General features: G+C 37.1%; 1 protein-coding gene and 1 pseudogene across 6 annotated transcripts in view; one reads left to right on the top strand and one right to left on the bottom strand.

Moving 5' to 3' along the window:
* CHD8 (chromodomain helicase DNA binding protein 8) overlaps positions 1-17,584 on the top strand; it is a 68,027-nt gene that overhangs the window by 25,609 nt on the left and 24,834 nt on the right. For all 6 annotated transcript variants that reach the window (XM_037039839.1, XM_037039840.1, XM_037039836.1 and 3 more), the window contains exons 6-11: positions 10,095-10,277; positions 10,362-10,430; positions 11,083-11,138; positions 11,797-11,914; positions 13,686-13,769; positions 16,504-16,641. In XM_037039839.1, the coding sequence (XP_036895734.1) occupies positions 10,095-10,277; positions 10,362-10,430; positions 11,083-11,138; positions 11,797-11,914; positions 13,686-13,769; positions 16,504-16,641 (648 nt within the window). The remainder of the gene's footprint in view (positions 1-10,094; positions 10,278-10,361; positions 10,431-11,082; positions 11,139-11,796; positions 11,915-13,685; positions 13,770-16,503; positions 16,642-17,584) is intronic.
* LOC118982694 (uncharacterized) lies at positions 17,111-17,200 on the bottom strand (annotated as a pseudogene).

Genomic DNA, 17,584 nt, shown 5'->3' with positions numbered 1-17,584 from the left:
CTGCATGATTATTGTCATGGCAATCAATGTTAGTACTTTGGTTTCTCTTAGAATTATCCAGCTATTCCTTTTTCCTACACTTCAGGGTTCTGATTCTGAACTGGGGTGCTTAAGCACAGTGTTTTTTCTTACTTTTTGAAGATGAGGGACACTGGAAGTGTGAATAAAAGAAGCCAGACCAGAAGAACTTCAGTTGTCTGTCTGGAATTGTTGCCTTAGGATACTATCTTTGGCTCAAATTTCCAACCATAGATAGAACCTGGTATAAAGATTCGAGAGACTCATGGTACTTCTGAATAGCTCCGTGGGCCTAGTCCATTTACTTAACTTTGCTGTGTCTGAATTGCTCACCTGTAAATCGAGATTTGGACTAAACAAATATTAAGTACCTCTCTAGCTAATAATGTATATGCTTCCCCTCTTTCTTAATATATGTTCAATATATTGACAAACTGATGGTTGAGTTCTTCTGGGGGAAATTAACATGTAAGAATAGCCAAGACACTTATGAAAAGGAAAATGAGGAAAAAGCTAGATTAAACAGATTATATTATGAAATAATAATTACTAAGAATTTGTAATTAGAGAAAATATAACATTAATAAAAGGTAATAGACTCTAGAAATATACATATAGTTATAAGAATTTAGTTTATGAATTAAGGTCTGATTTTAAAGTAGTGGAGACAAAGATTATTAATAAATTATGTCAAAACAGCTGGCTACCCACTTAGGAAAAATAAACAAAACAATTTCTTGTGTCACTCATTAAACAAAAACATTCTAGTGGGTAGCTTAAAGATCTAAAAATAAAAATTGAAATAAGACATGGATGAATTTTTAAAAAAATTATCAAGTGGAGTAGATCCTTCTAAGAAAGGATTTAAATTCAGAAGTCATAAAGGGAAACATTGATTCATTTGGCTATAAAAATTAGGCATGTATAACAAAATTCATAAACAGCATAGTGGTTCAAAGCATAGGCTCTGGAGCAAGATTCCTTGGGTTCTCATCTTAACTCTGCAGTTTGCTAACATTGTCACTTCAGGCAAGTTTACTTAACCTCTTGGTGCCCCAGTTTCCTCATCTCTGAAAAGGTGATCGTAATACCTATCCAGTAGGGTTATTAGGAATATTAAATATAAAATTTATAAAGCACATAGATAGAACAATATTTATAGCTCATGCCAAGAGGGTACAGTAAAAGTTACATATGTTTGTTAAATAAGTAAATACAGGATTAAATAAGGTCTTGAATTATCAAAATAAAACTGAAGGCAAATCTTTGTAATACAGGAAATGCAAAGATTAGTAAAATTTTTTAAATGGTGTATTACTTTGTTAGGGCCGCCATAACAAAACACTGCAGATTGGGTGGCTTAAACAGTGGAAATTTATTTTCTCACAGTTTTGAAGTCCAAGATCAAGAGGTCAGCAGTTAAGTTACATCTGGGACTTCTTTCCTTAAGCTGCAGATGGCCACCTTCTTGCTCTGTCGCCACATGGTCTTTCCTCAGTGCATATATCCCTAGTGTCTTTCTGTGTGCCCAGATTTTCTCTTATAATGGCACCAGTCAGATTGAATTAGAGCCTACTCTGACAGCCTCATTTTAATCACCTCTTTATTTTTATTACTATTTTTTAATTCTCACCCAAGAATATGTTTATTGATTTCAGAGGTTGAGAAAGGGAGAAAGAGAGAAACATCAATTGGTTGCCTCCCGTTTATGCCCCAGCTGGAAACCGAACGGCAACTTAGGTATGTGCCCTGACTGTGAATCAAACCCGCAACCTTTTGGTGCATGGGTCGTCGCTCCAACTAACCGAGCCACCCAGCCAGGGCTTAATCACCTTTTTAAAGCCCTCTCTGTCTTCAGCCTTAAAAAAGATTGACATCTGCCCTGGCCTATGTGGCTCAGTTGGTCTGAAAAGTCATGGGTTCAATTGCTAGTCAGGGCATTTGGCTAGGTTGCAGCTGTGGTCCCCTGTTGGGGCACTTTCTGGAAGCAAACATTCCATGTTTCTCTCACATCAATGTCTTCTTCTGTTTCCCTTTCCCTCCCTCCTTCTCCCTCTTTCTCCCTCCCCCACTACCTGTCCTGTCTTCTCTCTGGATATCCTCTAATGAGGATTTAAAAAAAAGAATGATATATTACCATTTGCAACAGTATAGATGGACCTAGAGTCTAGAGGGTATTATGCCAAGCGAAGTAAGTCAGAAGAAGACAAGTACTATATGATTTCATTTCTGTATGGAATCCAAAGAAAAAATAAAGTTGAACACTCATAGGTACAGAGAATAGACTGATGGTTGCCAGAGTAGAGGGAGGTTGGGGACTGGGTAGAAAAGGTGACAGGGTTAGTAAGTACAAATTGGTCGTTACAGAGTACTCACAGGGGCATAAATTACGGCATAGGGAACATAGTAATACTCTATGGTGCCAGGTGGGTACTGGAAATACGGAGGGTAATCACTTTGCAGAGTACGATATATGATGGTCTAACCAGTATATGATATACCTGAAAGTAAATACTTCAGTAATAATAATTTAAAACTGTAAATGAAAAATAAATTTTTTAAAGGCTAGTATTAAATTTTTTAATGAAATTGAAGCTATTCAGCAACAAAATAAAAATGAATAAAGGCCCTGTCTCCAAATACAGTTGCCTTCTGAGATGCTAGGGGTTAGGGCTTCAGTATAAGATTTTTAGGAGGGGGATACATTTCAGCCACAAAAAAATGGTATTGCCAATGTTGGCAATGGACTTTTAAGGAACAGACACTTTATACACAGTTATTGGAAGTGTTGAGACAATATTTTTGGGAAATAAGTATGTATCAAAATTTAAAATGTTACTACCCTTCAACTCATTAAGTCTACACGTAGGAAACTACTTTATTAATATATTCTCAAAAGTATGCAGTAGGTATGTATTGCAGCAATATTTTTAAATATATTTTATTGATTATGCCATTACACTTGTCCCATTCCCCCCTTCACTCCCCTCCACCCTGCACACCCCTCCCCCACCTTCCCCCCTTATGTTTATGTCCATGTGTCACAAGTTCTTTAGATTCTATATTTCCCACACTATTCTTGCCCTCCCCCTGTCTATTTTCCACCTACCATCTATGCTACTTATTCTCTGTACCTTCTCCCCCCTTCTCCTCCTCCCACTCCCCTATTGCTAACCCTCCATGTGATCTCCATTTCTATGGTTCCGCTCCTGATCTAGCTGTCCTCTTAGTTTGCTTTTGTTTTAGGTGTGGTTGTTAATAACTGTGAGTTTGCTGTCCTTTCACTGTTCATATTTTTTATCTTCTTTTTCTTAGATAAGTCCCTTTAACATTTCATATAATAAGGGCTTGGTGATGATGAACTCCTTGAATTTGACCTTATCTGAGAAGCACTTTATCTGTCCTTCCATTCTAAATGAAAGCTTTGCTGGATAAAGCAATCTTGGCTGTAGGTCTTTGGATTTCATGACTTGGAATACTTCTTTCCAGCCCCTTCTTGCCTGTAAGGTCTCTTTTGAGAAATCAGCTGACAGTCTGATGGGAACCCCTTTGTAGGTGACTGTCCCCTTATCTCTTGCTGCTTCTAGAATTCCCTCCTTCATTTTATAATCTTGGCTAATGTAATTATGATGTGCCTTGGTGTGTTCCTTCTTGGGTCCAACTTCTTTGGGACTCTCTGAGCTTCCTGGATTTCCTGGAAGTCTACTTCCTTTGCCAGACTGGGGAAGTTCTCCTTTATTATTTGTTCAAATAAGTGTTCTACTTGTTGCTGTTCCTCTTCCCTTTCTGGTACCCCTATAATTAGGATATTGGAACGTTTAAAGATATCCTGGAGGTTCCTAAGCCTTTCCTCATTTGTTTGAGTTCTTGTTTCTTCCTTTTTAGTTTGGTTGTTTCTTCCTTCTGGTCCACTCCCTTGATTTGAGTCCCAGTTTCCTTTCCATCACTATTGGTTTCCTGTGCATTTCCCTTCAGTTCAATTAGTTTAGCCTTCATTTGTTTCTTTAATTTGTGACTAAAATCAAGCAGTTCTGTGAGCATCCTGATCACCAGTGTTTTGAACTGTGCATGTGAAAGGTTGGCTATTTCTTGGTCATTTAGAATTATAGGCTCTGGGGCTTTGAGCTGTTCTTGAGTCATAATGTTTAGTCTGTTCGCACCTGTTATGTATGAGGGGTGGAGCCTTAGGTGTTCACCAGGGTGGGGCGACCCAGTCGCTGAGTTGTGATGCTGTATGTGGGGGTGGGGTCAGAGGGGGGAAAAATGGCACTTTGCTTCGCTCCGTCCTCTCTCAGATTTCTGTCCCCTCTGAGGCTTCCCACAAGCAAATTGATCCCCTCTGGTGCTGGTTCCCAGGTGTCTGGGCCTGTGTACTCTCCAGGACCCTGTGGGTCTCTCCAACAAACTCTGTGTGAGCCTGGGAGCCTCTCTCGGCCCCTTGACCCCAAGAAAGTCTTTTCAGTTGGTGCTTTCAGGCTCTAATTCCCGTCACTGGGGCCCTAGCCTAAGTGGTCTGTCTCACTGTTCGCTCCTTCACTTGGTTTATCTGTGCGTGTATGTGTGACCGCAGTCAGCCAGCCGCCCTTCGCCCTCGCTGGGTCCGCCCATTGTCACCCCATGCCTGGGATCCACCAACCACCTCCGCTCCTGGGTTGGTGGAACCGAAAGATCTTTCTAGCCCAACCCCACTCTGCCACTGACTCCACCCCTCTTACCGGTCTGGCTGGGTGGTTGGTTGTTGTCGGACTTGGGAACAGTTCAGTTTTCACTCTTTTGGCTGCTTTTTTGTTTCTAAAACTTTGCTGTCTTTAAATTTAGTTGTGGGAGAGGGCACATTGTTTCCACCTATGCCTCCGTCTTGGCCGCAGGTCGTATTGCAGCAATATTTGCAGTAACAAAAATATACAAAAAACAAGTGTCTATTTGTGGAGAAATAGTTAAGTAAAATTGTGAAAATCCTTGTAATAGACTACTACATGACAATTAAAAGCAGTGACATAGAGTAAGTAAGCTAATCTGGAAAACACTCCATATTAAATGAAAAAAGCTAGGTGTAGTAGAATAGTGTATGTAATATATGCATACCCTTTTTTTTAAAGATTTTATTTATTTTTAAGTTTTGTGTTTTTTAAAAGATTTTACTTATTTATTTTGTATAGGGGAAAGGAAGGAGAGAGGGAGAGAAATATCAATGTATGGTGGCCTTTCATGTGTCTGTTGGCCTGCAACCCAGGCATGTGCCCTGACCGGGAATTGAACCTTGATCCTTTGGTTCGCAGACCTGAGCTCAATCCACTGAGCTACACCAGAAGGGCAGATTTTGTTTATTTTTAAGAGGGAGAAAAACATCAATCTGGTTGCCTCTCACACGCCCCCTACTGGGGACCTGTCCTGCAGCCCAGGCATGTCCCCTGACTCAGGCTGGCGCTCAATCCCCTGAGCCACACCAGTCAGGGCAGCCTACCTAGTTTTAATGCACCTTGCTCTTTTGTACTCCACATATATTGCATCTTTTACAAATTGGAGCTAAGTCTCTCCACCAGAAAAAAGATGATGATGACTTGCTGAAAATTTGGGTGATAGTTAGCATTTTTTAAGCAATGGGGCATTATTTTAAATTAAGGAAGTCTACATTGTTCCTTTTTTTTAAAAAAGACATAATGGTATTGTACTTACACAATATACATGCATATATATCCATATTTTTTTCTGGAAGGATACACAAAATAAGAGTACCTATCTTTGAGGGGAGGGGTTAAAGAATAAGTGGGTCATGATTACTGTAGCTTCTTTTTTAATTTACTTTTAATCCTAATCCAAGGATATGCTTATTGATTTGAGAGAGAGAGAGAAACATCGATTGCTTCCCAAATGTGCCCTGATGGGGAATGGAACCACAATGTAGTCCATCATGTATACCCTGTTCAGGAATCAAACTCGCATCCTTTTTACTGGATAACGTTCCAGGCAACTGAGCCACCCAGCCAGGGCTGTAGTTTGATTTTTGTTTTGTTTTTTTGAATCATGAGGGTTTTTGTAAACTCCTTGACCATTTATTATTTTTTTAGGTTAAAAAATACATACATGTATGTGAGAAAAACGACAACAATGCAAAAAAGCAGACACTGAAAAGTTTCCCCGTCTAGATCCCAACCTCACAATCCCACAATTCCCTTCCCCAGAAGTTCTGTTACCATTTTGTGTGTGTGTTCTTTCAGAAATATTCTTCACTTTCATGAACACTCTACTTCTACCTGCATTCAGTATTAATATTCTATACCTGCTCTTCTGTACTGTGATTTTTTCCCCCAATAGTATATCTTAGAGGTTGATCTTTATCAGAAAAAGTAGATCTGGCCCATTCTTCCCTCCACCGTCATTTTATAATGTAACTTTTGAAACATACACAAAAATGGAGAGATTATTTAATGAAGTTTCATGTTCCATCACTCCAGAAAGTTCCCTTGTGCCCTCCTATAGTCAGTCCATACCTCCCATCATAGGCAACCAGTATTCTGATTTCTATTAACATAAATTAACAGCCTGTTTTTGAACTTTATGTAAATGGAAACATATTTACCGCTGAGTCTCACTTGTTTCAGCATAATGTTTTTGAGATTCATTAATGTTGTTGAATGTGTCCGTATTTTTTTTCCTTGAGAAATATTTTAGTTTATGAATATACCACAGTGTTTATCCATTCTTCTACTGATGGACATTTGGGTTGTTTCCAGTTTGGAGGTATTACAAATAAGGCTTCCATGAACAGTGTTAGTGTAAGAATTTTGTGGATATAAATTTGCATATCCACAGCTAAATAACCAGGAATGGAATTGGTAGATTGTAGGGTAGTTAAATACATAAACATAAGACTTTATAAGAGTCTGCCACCTTCCAAAACTTAATGTAGTTTTAAACTTCTGCCACTAATGATACAAGTTTCAGTTCCACATCCTCAACATTTGGTATTGTCAATGTACCACGTTTCTTTGATTTTTATTTTTTTAAAAGATCTGATTTATTTATTTTTAGAGAGGAAGATAGGAAGAGAAACATCAGTTGGTTGCCTCTTGTATGTCCCCAACCAGGGATGTGGCCCATAACTCAGGCATGTGCCTTGACCTGGAATTGAACCTCCAGTGTTTTGATGTGCAGGATAATGCCCAACCCACTGAGCCCACTTAGGGTTACTTCATTCTTTTTTTTTTTAATTTATTTTTAGAAGGGAAGGGAAGGAAAGAGGGAGAGAAACATCAGTGTGTGGTTGCCTCTTGTGTGCCCCCTACTGGGCACCTGACCTACAACCCATGCATGTGCCCTAGACTGGGAATCAGAATGGTGACCCTTTGCTTCTCAGGCTAACACTCAATCCACTGAGCCACACCAGCCAGGACATACTGTATTCTTTTTTTAATAGTTTGGTAGTATTCCATTTTTTATTACATTGTAGTTTGTTTAAACAATTCTCTGGGCATTTAGATTTTCTCTGGTCTTCTACTATTACAGAGATTTATACACTTGTACATATTTATCTGTAGGATAGTATTTTTGAAGTGGAATTGCTGAATCAAAGGGTGTTGTCAAATTTTCATCTGTAAAGGTCATGCTCATGTGTACTCTCACCAACTGCGTACGAGTTCCTGTTCAAATATTTGATCAAAACTCTCTAATTATTGCCACTCTGTTATGTGCAAAACAATTGGTTTCAGTTTAGTGTGCAGTTGCAATTATTTTATTGTGAGTGTAACTATTTTATTAGCATCATTTTACATTTAAAAGCCATTTGTGTTTTTTCTGTGATTTATCTATTCATGTTATTTGCCCATACTATAGTATTATTGATCTTCTTCTTAGTTCAGAAAAATTCTTTTTCTTAGGAAATGTATCAGATAGCATTTTCTGCATCAGTTTTATTATTTGTCTCACTTGTTTAGAATGGATTATGCAGATATCTTAATTTTTTAAGGTGAAATTGATCAATTTATTAGAAATATATTTTCTATTCCAGGATTATAAAAAATGCTTCCACATTTTCATTTGGAAATATGTCTCTGTCAACTGGCCAGGTTGCTCAGTTCGTTGGAGCATTGTCCCACAACCAAAAGGTTGTGGGTTTGATTCCCAGTCAGGGCATATACCTAGATTGTGGGTTCAATCCTTGGGTCTGGGTGTGTATAGGAGAAAACTGATTGATGTTTCTCTCTCTCAAAAAAAATCAATAAGAATATCCTCAGGTGAGAATTTAAGAAAAAAAGAAAGGTCGTATCCTATGTCCTGTGTCTCTGTATTACTTTTAAATCTTTGATTCTTTTGTAATATTTTTCTTTGATCCTCTAGATGACTAGCCATTTGTTTTCAATCCCGTTTATAGAATATCTACTTTTTAAATACTGATTAGAGGGGCTATTTTTTTATCCATGTTTTTAATACTTAGTCTATATTTGGGTGCTATTTCATTGACTTGTCTCTCTCTCTTTGGAAAGGTAACAGCTGTGTTAATTAGTAAGTATAGCTTTATATTGTTTTTAATATCTGCTAAGGCTCATATTTTTTCTCACATTTTTCCTGGTTATCCTTAGATGTTTATTTCTCCATTTAAATTTCAGAAACAGCTTATCCAATTAAAAATTTTACTAATCTTGTCTTATCAAATTTACGTAATTAGGGAAAACTAAGTCTGCTTATTCCAGAACAATATGTATTACTATTTATTCAAGTCTTCTCTGTGTCTGTGGATAGTGTTTTAAAGTTTTCATCATATAGATTTTATATATATTTTTTTTTCTTACTAAATTTAATCCTTTAGATAATCTCTTTGTTTTCATAGACTCATTATATTTTCTGGTTGAGTCTACGTAGGCGTACTCTTTAATTTTTTTAAAATTTATTTTATGCCATGCAGCTTCGCTTGATTTTAATAGTTCTGCTTATAATAATTCACTTGATTTTTTTCAGGTGATAAAATAATGATAAAAAAATAATTTTATTTCTCCATTTTTCCTAATTTCTTATGGTCTCCAAGTGTTACTTAAATTAAAAAATTATATCAACCACATAAAAGAATGCTGTAGATCCTAAAATATATCAATATGGAAAACATCTCCAAGAAACATTATTAACTTAAAAACTAAGCAGAAGAATGGTACATATAGGCTGATTCTATTTACTGAAACAAAAAAAACCTTGAAAACTAAAACAAGGAAACAAAATGCTTTTCCTACACCTTTGCACTTTAGGGTTGCTCCTGGTGTGAAGTAATCACATACCCTATGGGCCAGCAGTTTTGTTTCATTTCCCATAGCTTCCTGCCAGTGGTACCCAGGTTTCTTTCAGATGGATTATGGTTCTTTGATATAACAGTTCAGCAAAATAATATACAGGTTGGGACAAAAATAGGTTTACAGTTGTTTATATGGAAAAGAATACCATAATAAATAAATAATAACTAGAATAAGCTGTGTTTCACATATTCAAAACTATAAGCCTACTTTTGCCCTACCCTGTATATATATTCAGTACATAGAATAAATTACATGGTTTGACATAATATAGTTGATAAATAAGCTTTTTTTATTCCAACTTCCTTTTTTTCCAAGATTTTATTTATTTACTTTTAGGGGAAGGGAGGGAGAGAGAGAAAGAGAGAGAGAGAGACATCAATGTTGAGAGACACATTGATCGGTTGGTTGCCTTTCATATGCCCCCAACTTGTGGACTTGGCCTGAGATCCAGGCATGTGTCCTGACCAGGAATTGAACTGATGACCTTTTGGTTCGCAGGCTTGTGCTCAATCCACTGAGCCACACCAGTGAGGGCGATAAATGAGCTTTTTGTCCTTGTTTGGTTTAATTTTTTTTTCATAGGGATTTTAAAATAAAATCTCAGTATATAATAATAGGCAAATATATTTTTTAATGATTTTATTTATTTATTTTTAGAAAGGAGAAGGGACAAGAGAAACATTGATCAGTAGGCTCTTGCATGCCCCTAACTGGGGACCTGGAATAGGCAAATAGTTATAAAGGTATTCTCTTTGAGAGAGTAGGCAGTTATTTTAACAGTTTTTGCCCTTACAGAAGAGACGCTCAAACCGTCAAGTTAAGCGAAAAAAATATACAGAGGATTTGGATATAAAAATCACAGATGATGAGGAAGAAGAAGAAGTGGATGTAACTGGTCCAATAAAAACTGAGCCTATCCTTCCAGAACCAGTGCAGGAACCAGATGGCGAAACTTTGCCTTCCATGCAGTTCTTTGTGGTAAGCTGAGAACTTAAACAATTTGATAGGTTTGCCCAGAATTTGCTCACAATCTCTATTGACTGACTGCATCTCTTGCTATAGGAGAATCCCAGTGAAGAAGATGCAGCCATTGTGGACAAAGTGCTTTCTATGCGGATTGTGAAGAAGGAGGTGAGACCTTTATCTTCTTTTTTTTAGATTAAATCTATTAGAGTGACATTGTGTAAGTTTCAGGTGTACAGTTCTGTATCATTTGTATATTGCATGTTATGCTCACTGCCCAAAGTCTAGTCGCTTTCTGTCACCATATATTTGATCCCCTTCACACTCTTCAGCCTCCCCCTACCTTCTTCTCATCATATTGTGTCTGTGACTTAGTTTGTTGACTTCTGTTTCATATCCCACATATGAGGGAAATTACGTGTTTTTTGCCCTTTTCCATCTGACTTATTTTGCTTTGCGTGATATCCTTAAGATCTGTCCATGTTATTGCATATGGAAGCCTCTATCTTTATGTCAGCCCATAATGCTACATTCACAGGTTTTATTTAATGAGCACCTTTGGTTGTCAGGATAATTGCTACAGTGTTACAAAAGATGATGGAGGAAGGTTAACTAGAAAATAGGGACTGTCTCATTTCCTCTTATTTTGCTTATCTGTTTAAAATGGGTAAAGACTTATTTTCTCCTATCAGGCCTCATTTAATCCCTCAGTTAATAGTATATTCTGGGAGCATTGGTATGAACCTCTATGTATGGTTAAAATGAAATACTCTTTCTTTGACACATAAATTATTAGTAACTATAGTTCTTTCCTTCTTAGCTTCCGTCTGGACAATATACTGAAGCAGAAGAATTCTTTGTCAAGTACAAGAACTAGTATGTGATCTGTGCAAAAAACTTTTCACCCTAAACTCCGCAGGGTTGTAAAAAGTTCTCCTGTATAGTCTGTCCCGGGGTGGAAATGTGTCCTTTTTATAGTTTAAGCCCAAATTATTGTTTTCAGTGAGGAAAATGTCTATTCAGAGAGGTTCAGGAATTGGCATGGCCATTCCTGCAGGAAAGTGGAATGAGGGTGATTTCTGATAAAATCCCTTGTGATCCTCTAGACCTAGGCCTAACATTAATGATGCTAATTTTGGGCCAGCAGAATTAGCATCATTTGGGTGCTCATGTGAACTTTAAAAAAAAGATTTTATTATTTTTTAGAGAGAGTGGAAGGGAGGGAGATAGAGGGAGAGAAACATCAATGTTCAAGAGAAGTATTGGTTGGGTTGCCTCTTGCACACCTCCAACTGGAGACCGGGCTGGTGACCCAGGTTTGTTTTCTGACCCAGAAAGGAACTGGCAGCCTTAAGCCCAACCCAGACCAGGTGGTTTATGTGCAAATTCAAGTTTAAGAATTACTAATTGAAGAGATTATGTCCCCATTTAAGCATGTAGTCATTACGTCTGCCTCTGGGTAATCCCCATACCTCAAACACAGCCCCGTAGTCCCCTTCCCTACACCATGATTGACTGTTTTCATCCCTTTTAGCTCATATCTGCACTGTGAATGGGCTACCATCTCCCAACTAGAGAAAGATAAGAGGATCCATCAAAAACTAAAGCGCTTCAAAACCAAAATGGCTCAGATGAGACACTTCTTCCATGAGGTAATTAGGAATAGCTGTTGCCTGTCCTGTTTCATAGAAACATAAATTACTGGGGTTATCAGCCTTGTCTGATTCTTCAAGAGACTTACAGTTGTTTTGTATACATGGGTATATACACTGGACATTGGACTTTTCTTAATTGCCCCATGCTTAGTTTTGCCAGGTCTAAATAGTCTTTTTAAAATAAATTATAGTGTATTTTGATACTGATTTGCTCAGTATTCATGAAGTGTTTTCACAATGGGTGACAACCCAGCCTCTGGTTCACTTGAGGCGTTCTTCTTGTAATTTTAGCAGTTGTGATGGTAACTGTAGCCAAAAGCAACCATATCTTTTAAGAGACAGCATTTATTTTCTCAAATTTCTAACCCAGCGTAACTAGAAATGGTGTTAAATGAACTTTAATTTCTTATATCTAGTGTTACTACTAAACACTAGTGCATGCATAAGGGTCTCTTGAGTCATATTTAGCTCTCCATTTTGCTTTGAAAGCTTTCACCTTCATGTACTTTATGAGTGCTAAGTACCTAGAGAAGAAGGATTATTTTTCAAAGCTTCTTAGAGGTAAAGGGAAAAGGTCTAGTAAAAAAGATTGAGAGATGTAATAGTGTGTAACTTTTGCAAAATAACAGTTCTGGCTGAAAACACCTTGATAAAGTTACCTTTATACAACCAGGTTTGCCCATAAATGAATTATTTTCTACATTTCCTGGAGAAGGCAAGTAGGACCATGTAGACTTTATCATTTCATTCCTATGAAAATAATGGCAGTTGGGTTGCATTTTCATCCGTGTTCTTTTAAGGCCTAATTTGTGAATGTACCATGAAACTGTAATTGTATTCCTGCTGTTGTTAGGTGTACAATTTGTGACCGTTAAGCTAATCTCTACTAAATCATGTCATTTATTTTTTTTAAAATGACTGGTGCAAACCACTACCTTTTCAATTAATTAATTTATTTTTAATCCTCACCTGAGGGATACGTTTGTTGATTTTAGGCCAGGTGGGGGCAGGGAGAGGCAGAGAGAGAGAAGGGAATATTAATCAGTTGCCTCTCGTACACGCCCCCACAGGGGATTGAATTTGCAACCTAGGTATATAGCCTGACTGGGAATCTGTTCCACAACCTTTTGGTGTGTGTGATGATGTTCCAAACAACTGAGCCAGCTGGCCAGGGACTCTCATGTCATTTAAATCTGCCTTTATAAATAGACATTTAACCAAATTAATTATTCATTTATTCATTATGCATTATATGCTAAGTCACTGTGGTTGACAAACTAGGTGAGGTCTGTGCTTGCATGTCTCACTGTCTATGGAGGGTGATTAAAAAATAATTCAAATTGTGATAAGTGCCAGGAAATGAAGGTGGTGACGAAATGGAAACTGTATATTTACAACTCTTAGGAAAGTTTGAGTGTGAAACAACAAAAAATAGTTGTGGGGGGGAGGGGTATAGAATCAAGAGTGGTGGTTTTAAAATCTGAAGTAGAGCTATTTGTATGTTTATGGGAATGATACAGTAGAAAGGGATTCCCAAAAAGGTGAGAAGGGATGGTATCCAGAGCATATATGGAGATAATGGTCTATGTTAGGGAGAAGAGACACTTTCTCTGGTAGCAGGCAAGATGTATGCAGATGTAGATAGGTTTGTAGGATTTGGTATTATGAAAATGTGGAACTTTCTTTTGATGGTTTCTGATTTCTTGATAAATAGGTTCATCACACAGTGGTCTTTTGATCTTATGGTTGGGTTTTATAACTCCTATAGGATGAAGAGCCCTTCAACCCAGACTACGTAGAGGTGGACAGGATATTGGATGAGTCTCACAGTATTGACAAGGACAATGGGGAGGTGAGTTGGGTCTTGGAGAAACATGAAGGGCCTCTATAGGTTTCTGCTGGTCTGCTTGCCCTTCCTTTATTTTTCAGATATGGCTGAAAAATCCCTAGGATGGAAAAGGTATTTTTAATTTTTTCTGAGGTTATTCTTAGAGTGATACTGGGAAGGTAAAGGAGTAAGGAGAATGTCTAAATGGAAAGATTCCCATAACATTAAACATATGGGAGCTATATGTTTATGAGCATTGAGAGTTACGTTTGCAAGTACTCATTCACCTTGGTCTCATTTTCTCTCAGATTTTATATGGGAAACCTTGACATTCATTTGGAGGTGAGAAATGGGGCCGGGAGGGAATACTTCACAAATACCTAAATTTATGAATATAAAAATATTTGTACTGACATATAGCTTTCTCTATGTTGTTGAGAGTTATTTATTTCCTGAACTTAATATCAGTTAAAAACATTTTCATTTATTATTAAAATAGATCTACTGCATTTAAATCTGTTCTCTTAAACAGATAGCAAGGTCTCAGTGCCATAGATTTCAGATTCACTAGGTCTAGGGTGGGGTACAGAGATCTGTATTTTTAAGTTGGTTTGCCAGTGGGTTCTTACATATAGCTTGATTTGGGAATCACTGCATTAATGCTTTCTTAGATTGGGGAACAGATTTTATTTTTATTTATTTATTTTTTATTTTTTAAAAGATTTTATTTATTTATCTTTGGAGGGGACGGGAAGGAGAGAGGGAGAGAAATATCAATGTATGGTTGCCTCTTATGCATCCCCTGCTGGAAATTGGCCTGAACCAAGGCATGTACCCTGACTGGGAATCGAACCGTGATCATCTGGTTCGCAGGCCCGAGCTCAATCCACTGAGCTACACCAGCCAGGGCTTAGATTTTAAATATCCTAAAACACTTATTAATACAGTTTCTTAATCCCTTTTTTCACTTTCCAAGTAGCAGCCATATAGATCTAAGCTACCAGTGAATTCAACATTCTTTCCTTTGGTAAATTTACTTCAAATTCACTTAGGCTGTGAATTAAAGAAGTGGTTAGGCTAACCATTTTTTATAACTCTTTGTATTCTTTTCACTTTAAGTAGTTGTTGGTTTAGCTTTGCAGGGTCATATTTCATAAAAATTTTTAGTCACTTCTGACATTTACGACTTAAACAGTGACAAGCAGAAAACAACAAAGTCTTATTAAGATGTTAGTGCTAAGTGGTAAATTGGGCTTACTCAAGAGCTAAGTGACTTTCCCACGTACATCATCCTGATGGGACCTAAGAGTCGAAGTCTTCCCTCTGTAAAACCCAAAGTTTATCTAAAAGCCTGCAGGGTCACTCAGATAGAATCTTAGATGTCCAGAGCCTATTACAATTCAACATGTCTTCAAATACTAACAAGCATGTCTCAGATATCATATATTCTGCTTTGGGGTTTAGGGGTGGGAGTTACTGTTTATTTTTATTTGTCAGAGGTCAGTGGGCAATGGGCCAGTTATTAGTCAGAATGGGTTAGTTAGTGTTATCATTTTAAGGATTTCAGTCTTCTTGGCCTTGTCCTCTGCCACCATGGGCTTTTGATTAGGTCCCCGGGTAAAGTATTACAATGGGTATGACATAAAAATGTTTTAATATGCAGATACTGAAATTTATGCCCCCAACATTGAATAATAACATCATGTGTATACATTTCCTCCTCCAAATTTAATTTATTATCGTTTTTAACATCTGATCGTGGAAATAATTATTATAATAATTATTAAAGTTCATGGAAAAGTAAGTTATGATGTTGGAAATGTGTCACCTGAACAAATGACTTTATGTAGAAAGTGACATATGTCACTGCAATAAAGAAAAATGTACAGGTGCAGTTAGATTAATCCTAGGGATCCTTGATCTGTGATTGTGAAAACTTCCTGCTGGCTGTTCTATGAATGTATAGTTAGAGGCTTCTGTTGATTACACTAGGCCCAATCTAATCCCTCTTGATTCATATCAGCCAAAAATGGAAATGCAGTTTATGAAGTAGTCACTATGAGTAGTAAGAATAGGAGCCATTTGCCATTGGTCACTGCCCCCTCCCTTGTAGTGGCTTGCCTACAGAGAGCACAAGACTGTGGTTAGAACTTCAGCATTTCTGCTTTTTCTTCACTCTTATTATCTCTCTTCAGTTAAACCTCTCAGAGTTATCTCCTGGCTTTCTGGGGCTCTCAAGGAAATCGACCATCCTGTGCCTGCTCTTTGAAGTAGCATCTGCACTCAGAGCTCTAAGAACTCAGAATTCCAGTGATTGCACCCTTCTCTGATCCTATGAGTTTAACTTGTTTTCTGCTTCTAAAAATAGGGTGGTTTCTACTCTTAATCAAATTTAGTGCTAGAGGAATGGTATGGAACAGAGTAATATCTTTTAATTTCAACTTAATTCAACACAATTAGGAAAATAATTTTTTTCTCATCTTTGGTTGATGAGCATGTTTCAGTGCTTATTGTTCTAGAAACTATGGGGCAGAAATTTTACTTTTAGAACAAATTCTAGTAAATTGTCTGGAAGAATGATAAAAGCCGTATTGTATCAACAGGTAAGCCTATGGTTGGTGTTTTCAGCCTGACTTTTTCTGTACCTTTTTTAGGTGTGGACATTTTGTGATCTGATTCTGTAGTCAAATTCTTACCCTTTTACAATAGGAGATAACACAGAATCAGTGTATAAAGGCTTTGGCTTCTTCTCTCCTAGCCTGTAATTTACTACCTGGTGAAATGGTGCTCTCTGCCCTATGAGGATAGTACATGGGAACTGAAAGAGGATGTTGATGAGGGCAAGATTCGAGAATTTAAACGGATCCAGTCAAGGCACCCAGAACTCAAAAGAGTGGTAAGTACATTTGCATTTAGAGTTTAAAGTCCATGTAGGTGGTAACTTAATTTTTTTCCTATAGAAGTTTATGTTTTAGCTTTTTATTATGGAATTTTCAAACATATACAAAAGTTGAAAAAGTAGTATAATATACCCTTCACTTACCTTCAGTAATAACAAATATCCAGTCCTTTTTTTTGTTGTATTTTTTCCATTACCATTTATCCCTGCTATACCCTCTGCAACTTCCACCCACTCCCTCCCCCAGCTATCACCACATTCTTGTCTGTGTACATAGCCAATCTTGTTTCATGTATTTCTCTACACGCTCACTTCTGTTTCCCCTAATTATTTTAAAACAAATACCAGCTTTCTTTATTTTATTTGTATATATTTCAGTATTTATACCTAAAGATTATTAATTCCATTATTATACCTGAAAAAAATTAAGCATTCCTAAATATTAAAAAACTGATTTACTGTATATATTTTCCTGACTCTCTTCTAACTTTTCCTAAATTGTTTGAGTTGGATTCTAGTAACAAACTATAGAAATGATCCCTGAAAGTATAGTCTTTGAGTTGGATTCTAGATAAGGCCCATATATTGTTAGTTAACGTCTCAAATTTCTTTTAATTATAGATTTCTCTGGTTTCCTTTCTCTCCTTTACCATTTTTCTCTGAAATAAACCAGGTCATTTGTTTTCTAGGGTTTTTCGTAGTCTGAAGTTTACCAATTTGCATTTCTCTTGGAACCTCTTAACACATTCTCTGTCCCTTGTATTTCATATGATGGTTACATGTAGGGCAGCCCTGTTCATTAGCACATTGTAGAGCTCTGCTGTCCATTGTAGTAGCCACTAGCTACATTTCAAATGCAGCTCAACAGTTACATGTGGCTAGTAGTAAAACATTTATTGTAGACCATTCCATTAGATATCACTGTTCTAGAGGCTTGATC

The sequence above is a fragment of the Sturnira hondurensis genome, unplaced genomic scaffold, assembly GCF_014824575.4.
Source record: "Sturnira hondurensis isolate 20B ecotype Veracruz unplaced genomic scaffold, ASM1482457v3 Scaffold0025484, whole genome shotgun sequence".
Classification (NCBI taxonomy): domain Eukaryota; kingdom Metazoa; phylum Chordata; class Mammalia; order Chiroptera; family Phyllostomidae; genus Sturnira; species Sturnira hondurensis.
Note: the sequence above shows the minus strand (reverse complement) of the source record. Positions and strands in the feature narration are given on the sequence as shown.